Source organism: Pagrus pagrus (genome assembly GCF_965226575.1).
Source record: "Pagrus pagrus genome assembly, chromosome: 5".
In the NCBI taxonomy this organism is placed as follows: domain Eukaryota; kingdom Metazoa; phylum Chordata; class Actinopteri; order Spariformes; family Sparidae; genus Pagrus; species Pagrus pagrus.
Genome location: NC_140189.1, coordinates 19,583,963 through 19,593,690, shown reverse-complemented (window position 1 = coordinate 19,593,690; position 9,728 = coordinate 19,583,963). Strand labels below are relative to the sequence as shown.

The following is a 9,728-nucleotide window of genomic DNA, read 5'->3' as shown; positions in this document are numbered from 1 at the left end:
ACTCATTTATTACTCATGTACTTCCACTGAAAACTTCCACTTAATGTACTACATGTAGGCAAAGAGTAAAAGTAGGCACATCTACTAAAATATTGCTACCTGAGTAAATCCCTAGTGTACTGTAGCTGCATCACCAAAGTGATTAACAACCCATCAGTGCAGCCTATTGCTGTGTGTTCAGCCCCACACTGTAGACTGCAGCAGTGTGGTGTCGGTGCTGTGAGCGGCAGCAGCGGGCTGGAGGCGTGGTGAAGCTCTGAGGAGCGCCATAAATACCGCCGTGCCTCTGTGCGGACGCTCTCTCACTGCGCTCCGCTCACACTCAAACATCTGATCCCTCTGAAGGCGCACCAAGAGGTCGCAAACAAGCGGAATTAATCCACAGAAAAACTTCGACAAAAAAAGGGAAAAAAATAAAATTTCAAAAAGAGAGAAAGAAAGAAGCGAAGGAATATTTAGCACCGGGACAAGAGGAAGGAATACAACTTTTTGATCCTCGTTTATTATTTTCAACTTTTTCTCTAAAAAAGAAACCACTGGGAGTTGTGCCATCATGAGGATCTTCGGTGTTGTCCTCCTGCTTCTTCACGCCTTGGGTGAGTTTCATGCGCCCTCCTGTGCCTGTTTGTCCACTGAGTGAATCATTTTTGGACATTTCTCTGTGTCTACCTGTGCCATACTGTCTCCTCTGTCTTGGCTGTCTTCACCACTCGAGCATGGCCGAGCTCATAACACGTCTTGTAAACTTCATAACCTTTAAGGCAACGGTTTTCACGATGCCAGGCTATTCAGGAGCTAATGGGGTCATCTCTCTATTTTAGAGCATGCTTTATGTAACTGGATACATTTATTTTTAACTCATATTCTTGCCTGACATTAGCTAACTGTCTGTCCATGCATGTGTGTGTGTGTGTGTGTGTATGAGACACAGAAAGTATATGCCAACTTTGTTTGTCCCACACCCTACTATATTCCCCCTGCAGTCCCTCTGAGGGAGGCTTTCTAGTTCTAGTTTTGGCTCAGGTTCCACTCTGCCAAAGTGCTCTGAAGCAAGGCAGTGATGGCTACCAACCCTTAAGGACCGTGCCCTGTATCTGAGTTTGTACATTTCCTAACAGGGATTGCACAGAAAGCCAAAAAACTCCTGTCTGGAGCCTCTTCCTGCACAACATGTTTCAACTTGCCCTCAGAGGTCCGGCCCACCTTGGCACACTAACCTGTGTTCACTCATTGTCCCCTAGAGGAAGACTTTCTGAGTTTTTTTTTTTTTTTTAAGAGGTCTATTCTTTCTCGCATGCAGTTCTAACATTTTAAACACTTTTCTGTCTCCTCCAGTGGTGTCCAGAATGGCGAGCGGCGCTGCAGTCGACAGGTATGAAAGCGACCGGCAGCGGCACAGAGCTGTTTTCAAGTTTCTGGACACGACCAAAGACAATAGGGCAGAGGAGGAGAGCAGGAGCATCACGGCGACGACGGCGGAGTACAGCCAGGAAGATGAGGATGAGTACTATGATGAGTACTACGTAGACGAGTACGAAGATGGCATGTCTGGAGACTATGAAGTGGAGCTGCCACAAGGTAAGGATCTCAGATGTGGCTTTTGTCTCACATTTCTCCGCCCTGTTTTATCTTCTTAACAAAGACGGTTAAATGTGATCGTTTTTTTTGTTCTTTAGTCGCCATGTCGAGCAAACCCAAAGACCCGTCCGCCATCTTGGAGGCTGAAAGCACTGAAGGAAAGAGAAGGAGAGGAAAGGGGAGAAAGAGGGGGAAAGGCAAGGGGAAGAAGAGGAACCCCTGCCTGAGGAAGTACAAGGATTTCTGCATTCACGGCACCTGTCAGTACCTGAGGGACCTCCACGCCCCATCCTGTGTGTAAGTACGAGCCCTGCATCTACCTGCACGTGACCTCACACCACTGAATTATTAATGTGTAATTAACCGACTCCCCTTTTGTTCCGCGTGCAGGTGCCACCCGAGTTACTCAGGAGAAAGGTGTCAGTTCTTCACGCTGCCTTTGGAGAAGCCTCAGGAGGGCTACAACCGGACCACAGCTCTGGCCGTGGTGGCCGTGGTGCTGTCGTCCGTCTGCCTCGTCATCATAGGCCTTCTATTATTGCTCAGGTAAGGAAATGACTCATAGATTCACCCACAAACACACACCAACAACCATACACTCACACAGAGATGAAGGGCTCAACTAGAAGCTTAGAAAATAGTCTGAACAAGCTCCTTTTCTTTTGTTTATTGCAGGTTTCACAAGCGGGGAGCGTATGATGTAGAGAATGAGGAGAAGGTCAAACTAGGGTTAGCGTCCAACCACTGAAGAGACAAAGAGAGAGGTGAGTAGTGAGGAGCAGGGCGACAGACACATACACTGACAAACATCTGCATTTTTCTCTCCTGTTTCTTAGATGAAACAAGGTTTTACTCATTTCCTCTTGTCTTTGTTTCGTGATAGGCAACGATGCGGAAATTCTACCTCAAAATAGAAAAAGAGAAGTGAACCGCGAAGGGAGGTCCTGGAGGAATCGTACATGAAGAAGGGAACAGAGGTTGTTGTCTAGCCTGACCCTCTGCTTAGACGTTCAGATAACACAAACGAACGGGCAGCTGAACATATTCCTGAAGGCCTCAGAAGAGGACGGCCCGCCTGAAACTGGAATACTAACGGTTCAGAGGATGGACTGGAGGTGTGACGAGCAACAGGTGATAGATTAGCGCGAAGGAAGAAGAAGAAGAAGAAGAAGAAGAAGAAGAGGGAACGTGTCTCGACTCTGTGCTGCTTCCTGACTGTGTGAAAAGAGGTCGTTTGAGACTGAACTGAACAAAATTTTTAACAACGAGAGCTCAACCTGGAATTTTTGTTTTCTTCTCAACAGACAGCATTTTGTATTTTCCTGCACAAGTCCATCTTTTTTTTTTGTTTTGTTTTGTGTACAGTAAAACGGTATATTTATAATTTTAATTTATTTATTTAAGCTAACTGTATTTATAGAGATTTTAACCACCTTCAGCAAGTTTTTAAAATAATGATGTTACAGTTGTTTTTATATTCCTTATCGGACAATATGATATTTATTTATGAAACGGAAAAGCAAACGATGCAGAAGCTCCTTGAGATATTATTATATGAAATGCATAAACATCTGATTTCTGGCTTTCATTTTTTTTTTTTGGCACTTGGTAGATGATCAATAGCACTGTGATTAATAAATTGATCATTGATTAGACTCTTCAGGGTGGTTTCATTGAGAGCAATGCTTTTCAGTTACACACATTCACACCTGGAGGCTGCCCAGTACAACCAGTGGGATCTGTCCACTGTAGAAGCGCCACTGTAGAAGCTGGGGGGTGGTTCAGGGCCTTGCTCAAAGGCACATCAGCGGTGGTGATGAGGTCAGGGCAAGCACTGCTCTTTGACCTCTACGGGCCACATAAGGCGTAGTGCTGTGCCTCAGTGTCAGTGTCTGTCATTAGGACACATTGCACTGTCGATTGATAAAAGGCAACGTAAAAACTGTTCACTCCATATTGTTAAGAAACTTTTAAAAGGGAAGTCAAATATCGAATGCACTGTAGATGAATCTGGTATGAATATGTTGTTGGAACTCAGATCCATGTTCAGCTGCAAGCAAAAAGAAATGTGAATTTAAGTGTTCCACCCTTTCAAATCCTGTCCTGCAGTTTTGAAGTGATTTTTATTTATGTGATTTTTTTTTTTTCAGAGCAAAATAAAAAAAAAAAACTAGAAACTTTGTCTCGTTTAACTTCTTTACGTCAACGTGCTGTGCTCTCAAGTTTACTTTACGTAGGAGTCTCAGATCAGACCAGTTAGGTAAGGTCAGGTTTATTTTTGTTCTTTGGTTCACTTCCTGAGTCCGGTCGACACATTAATGTGATATTTTTGAACAGCCCGTCTGGATAATGATAACACCAGTGTGTTCTTTTGGCCCATTCAGGAGCTGTAATTATAGTAAACATAATATTTTTATTTCCCCTGTCTCTGACGTGTGGGCCACCGCTTTAACCAAAGCACCTGTATCCTGGCCATTAGTGCTATTATGTTCAGAGCTCAAAAGGCAAATATTTTTAGTCAGAGCTGTGTAGATATGAGGAGAATAGTTTATTATGTTTAAATCTGGTTATCTGGATTGAACAAATGTTTGTGTTTTAAATCAACATGTTTGTCTTTGGACCAAAGGAAACATTATCAGTTTCACGCGTTGACGACAGCATCATCGTCTTGTCATAATGAGTGCGGTGAGGACTCACTCACCGCCGTGTGTGCGTACTGAGCCACGGGGGCCAGATGTGCGGTGCGCAGGCCAGAGAACACCTGATGATAAGCCGCAACACATCACGCCACAGCACCGCACACCGTTACTCACACAGCCCAACAGATGTCACGTTCAAAGACACACACACCAAGCCCAACATCTGAGACCTCAACCAGCCCCTGAGGCCGCAGAGTTCAGAGAGACCACATACAGCAAATACTAGCAGGATGCAACAATGCTGTCATGTATGCCGCACGCAGGTTTAATGGGGGTAAGAGAAGTCAAAAAACCCAGCTGGACTCAAAGGCAGGCAGAGACCCAGCCAAATGTTAGTCACCCCTTGAAGTCACCTCCTACACGGATGTTGTTACACCGACACTGTGTGAGTGAGTGTGTGTGTGTGTGTGTGTGTGTGTGTGTGTGTGTGTGTGTGGGAATGCGGTAGGGCAATGCCGTGGTGCTCAGTCTGTGTGGGTTACAGGGGTTAACCGAACCATTACAAGCAAAAATCCACAGCAAAACATGTGTGTTTACATGTTTGCTATGGGCACATTTTCAACATGTTTGTGGGTTTGATTCCCAAACTTTCTATATATACTGAATAAACAAGATACTGTTGGGCTCACTGTAGTTGAAGACAGATGTTCAGCTGAAGGGTGTGGTACCTGATTCAGGAACTCCTCATACCATGTTGAGTAACTGAACAACAGCACTTCAGCATTTAACTTTCTCAACACATATTCGTATCTGCTCAGTCTGCGATTTTCGTAGATTAGATCACAGCACGGCAAACGTGTTGAGTCGAATTCTAGATACTTTGTCGATGAAGGGGCCATTTGAGGCAAGCATCCCCCCAAGCATCCCTAACCCTTTCCCTGAAGTTTACATCATGAATGAAGTGGCTGTACAACGACGGATAATATTTATTGAGTGTTGAAACCCCTGCAAAATGATTTATTTCACGATCACAATTTGATCCATTCGGTCTGATAACATTTGGAAAGTCGAGAGTAAGTAGAAGGCTAAACCAGAAGTCTGTGGCTCGGCTGCCTCCAGCACTATATCTAGATCACATTATATGTTCGTGGCACTGTCAGAGATTTTGGTGTGTTCTGCTGATAGCAGCTAGCATAGCCTCAAGGTTCTAGCCTCAAGCAGGGATGGGAGTTTATTTATGAGGGTTTATTTGAAAAAGACTGGTTGTCTCAAAGCTGAAAACAGACTGGCTTTTACATTATGAAATGTCGATATTTTACAGCTATCTGGTGACAGCGACAATATGCTGACGACTATGGTTTCTAAGTTATAAATAAATACAGTTAATTTTAAATTCTGTGCCACACGATTTCACATGTTGCATGTGTGAATGTGTACACTATTTGCAAAAGCACACGTGTGCATGTGTTTGCATGTGCGACAGGGGCTAGTCATTTACAGTAGTGGAGCCACCTAATCCCGGCCTCTCAATGTCAAGTAGCAGAGCACACAGAAATAGTGCCGTGCAGTCATGCTCACATAGCTGCTATTCCCGGGGCTGATGGCCACCAAAGAGCCAGAATGCTGAGAGAGAAGGGAGTTCGCTGCGTTCTGTTTCTCAGTGGCCTGGTGGACCACAGCCAGGAAATAACGTCCGACATGGTGGTGGCCCATCATCAGGCACCAGCGCCTGCTGCACCACTCCTGAATTTTCCTTGTAGGGTCACAGTATGAATCTCTGCATGGTGCTTGTCCTCGACTTCTGAGGGTTCTTGAATGTTCCTAGAGAGACTCAGGGAGGATATTTCCACAGCTCAGAAGGCATTTCCTTTCAGGTTGGCCAAAATTCTGTGGAAGTGGCAGAATTCATTGTGTGGGAATTGACGGTGTACCAAGATCGCTATTGTCTGTGATACATTTTTGGCAGGAGTTGTTTACTTCAATGCGTGCTCACCGAAACTCATTTTAGGTGCTTTTGTCTGTGACATAAAATACTTTTAGACTTGGACTCTAGACTTAGAAATAAACAGATTTTTTGGTAACATTTCAAAGATATAATTTTTAGGGAAATAAAGTGAACATTTTCTGTCTGATGGAAAAACCGACTTCATCTCTTTTCAGTAGAATCACTTACTTTGCTCGTTATAGATGCTGAATCATTGTAGCATATGGGTGTGCTGATGATGAAGTTTTAGTAGACACCTAATATTTCTTTGGAAAGCTTTCATGGCAAGATCTTAATCCATTTACAAAGTAAGCCACTCTGTAGTCTTGACACATTGACAAATACACTTAAGTAATCAGATGCTGTAGTGGTTGCATTGGATTGAATCAGAGTGTGGAGTTTGTTGTGAAAGGTGCTTCCTGCCCGGCTGAGGAGCAACAATGGGTAGTTTCCACTCTGATATGGAAGTGCGCACGCCAGCAGTTGGAAATATAATCACTCTCTGACCGGACATCATCAACAGGAACACATTAATACCTGATGTTAATGAGTGTGTCTGTTATAGATGTTAAACTGTACAATTTCCCTCTTAGGGCAAAATAAAATGTGTTTGCATCATGCGATCCCCACCAGCCCAGCCTCAGCATGCCACTCAGGCCTGATTGACGAGGTGACAACAGCGGCACTGCCATTGTCGCATGACAAAAAGAGTCTGCGGTGGATCAGTGTGTTAAACATGGTCTATATCGTCCTGTTTACATGGTGAGGACAGCCAGAGGGGAGGAGGGCGGGGAGGATGACAGGAATGAAGAGAAGGAGTGAGGGATAAGGTCGACACAGTAACACGAGACGGGGAGCGAGAGATGAAGAGAGAATAAAGGAGAATGGGTCAAGGTGAGAACTTCTACTTGGAGGGTGCTGACTTGTCTTCACGTGGGTGTGGATAAAAAAGATTAAGGAGTTAGAGGAGCGGCGTCACTGCCCATCATAGCTCTCACTCTTCCTTCTCCGGTCTTTAACTTTGATTCACCCTTCAGTTCCTGTGAGCTACCGTCTTGATTCTTTATTCCTGTCCTCCTTACATCCCTATCCCCTCCTCCACTTCCTCATCCTTTTCCTGTCTCCTTTTTCTTCCTCCTCCTTATAGCCATAAAACTGAAGAGTGCTCAGAGGCAGTTAATGCAAAGGCAGCCACATAGGTCCCTGCGGCCTACAAAAGGCAAAAATATTTTGTGATGAAAGCTCATTTTTCATTAATTTAGAGGATATTTATTTGCAGACCAACACCCCTCATTAGTTAGATTAAAAGACTGGTCATTCTTGAGTCATGCCCTCCACTACTTCATCAAGCTTAGCTTTTTCTCTTAACCTCAAACATTTTATTTTTGTTTTACCACCGCACCAAAAGCTACAAGGGAAATAAAATGTTGCTGCTAACACCACACTGTAACACTGTACATGTGGTACTTTTTTGTAGCATAAATAACTTCCATATTGTTGTGCAAACATACATACATCATACATATTTCTTGAATGACAAATAAATGAATCTTGAACCTTGAGTCAAAACACTTCACCTCTAAAGTTGACACATTAAATCTTGTTTGTTTACCTTTGGAGTGAGCCAGACTTGTTTCTTTATAGATCCAGTTTTTATGCTAAGCTAAGCTAAGCTAAGCTAAGATAATGAACTTCGGACTCTAGCACCGTAGAGCACACAGTAAAGTGTTATTGATCTCCTCTTCTAAGTCTTAGCAAGAACGCTACTATTACTTTCAACTTGCAATATGGAAGAATTGACCACACGTGTTTTTGAATGATTTCAATCGAAAGTCTACATATTGCACCTTTAAAGTTACAGTAAATTTCTGAAGATTTAACATTTGACAATGTCTGTGGTTGCTGACTGTCACATCGTTTTAATGATACAGGAATTCACTTCAAAATGGCAAACGATAAAAATCCAAATAAAGAAGACAGACAGCGTTTAGATTTAATATTGCCTACCGTTTCACGTCTTGTATGTGCATTGAATTTCAAGGCAGGCTCTGCCAGTGACAAAAACAATGTAAATACACTTAATGCCCATTGCTGAAAATATTCTAGCTGTATCACAAATGCTGTTTCATACCTCAATGCTAAGATTTGATTAAAAAATGGTCAGGTTCACTCTTTGTTTATAGGAAATGAAGTTGAGTCCGCCTCTGCTCCTCACTGCTGCTTTATATGTTAGCAGTGTTGAAAAGCAGCTCAGCTTAGTCCAATTGCGTCTGATGCCAGCAGGAGTTGGGCAGGGATACCAGCAGATTCCCCTCTGCTGATGTCACCCTGCTGGACAGACACTTGTTATGTATCATGGTCACACTATTAAATTCTCACTGAGGTCTATTTAGGCCCCAAGGAGGCTGATGGTGGCATCGCATTACTTACTGGGTAAGAGGAGAAGAGAGAGATTAGAGACAGAGAGCGACTGGGGATGGGTTAAGAGGCGAGTGGAGAGAAAGCAAGGGAAGAAACTGGATGTAATTGAGCGACCATTCCTCTAATTACCATCAACACGACCGACCACACACACACACACGCATACATAAGCCTGAAAAAATGAACTAACAACAGCATGCCGGCAAACAGACAGGAAGACGGGATGACTGCATGCTTGACTCATCTGTTTTCTTTACCCCTTAGAGTATGCCCTGCAGTTCTCTGAAATGAAAAAAAAAAACCTCCTCCCATATCCGCCCGTGTGTGTGTGTGTGTGTGTGGAAGTAGGGACTAATGGTGGTTTTAGAGGATCAACCCAACGCGTGCTGGCCAGTTGAGCTGGCTGACACCACAGCTCATGACAAAGGAGAGGCGGACGGATGTCAGAGCAGACGGCAGCAGGCTCTCGTTACCGCAAGGAGTGGGCTCAAGGCATTCTTCTTCACTGTGTTTCCTTTGTGGTCGGCTGCTGTTGAAACTGAATGAACACCTCACCCCCCTCGCCCCCCCACCACCAATACACACCCCCAAGGCAAACACTTTAAGCAATCTTTATTGTTTCAGTTTGATGTTGGAAGGATTGTTTTGAAAGAGTGGAGGGATTTCCCATGTGGAAAAATACCCTGATGTGCCTGATGTGAAAGATATGAGTATTTGACAGACGCAATACAGAAACGGTCCTTCTGTCACTCTGAAGAGAGATCCAGCAACACTGCCGCAATGAAGGGCCGCCATCATGCCAGCTTCTTTTGTACACTGAACCAAACAATCAGTGGAGAATTTAAGAAAGCAAGCAGGCGTGATGGTCCAGACATGTTAGACAACAGCGTCGGCGTCTAGTTTGCCGTGTAACATGCGCAAAATTGCTTTCTAAACAAAACCAATGTGGGGTTTACTGAGTGCTTTGCTTTGGCTAGCTGTTGACAGTCCGTGACCGCAAGCTATTTGCTGTGTATCGAATGCAACATGATGCAAACAATGGCAGATTCGTGCAAGCAATGTGTTTGTGCAATAAGACGTACTGGGGGAGAAATTAAAGAAAAACA

General features: G+C 44.0%; 1 protein-coding gene across 2 annotated transcripts; it reads left to right on the top strand.

Moving 5' to 3' along the window:
• The first annotated feature begins 318 nt into the window (after positions 1–318).
• Positions 319–3,748, top strand: hbegfa (heparin-binding EGF-like growth factor a). 2 transcript variants are annotated; one of them, XM_084352942.1, is made up of 6 exons: positions 319–596; positions 1,336–1,578; positions 1,677–1,875; positions 1,969–2,124; positions 2,254–2,342; positions 2,462–3,748. In XM_084352942.1, exons 1-5 carry the CDS (start codon positions 554–556, stop codon positions 2,324–2,326), a joined length of 714 nt encoding a protein of 237 aa, XP_084209068.1. In that variant the 5' UTR covers positions 319–553; the 3' UTR covers positions 2,327–2,342; positions 2,462–3,748. The 2 variants fall into 2 exon arrangements, with proteins under 2 accessions (XP_084209068.1, XP_084209069.1); XM_084352943.1 differs by lacking the exon at positions 2,254–2,342.
• The last annotated feature ends 5,980 nt before the right edge of the window (positions 3,749–9,728 follow it).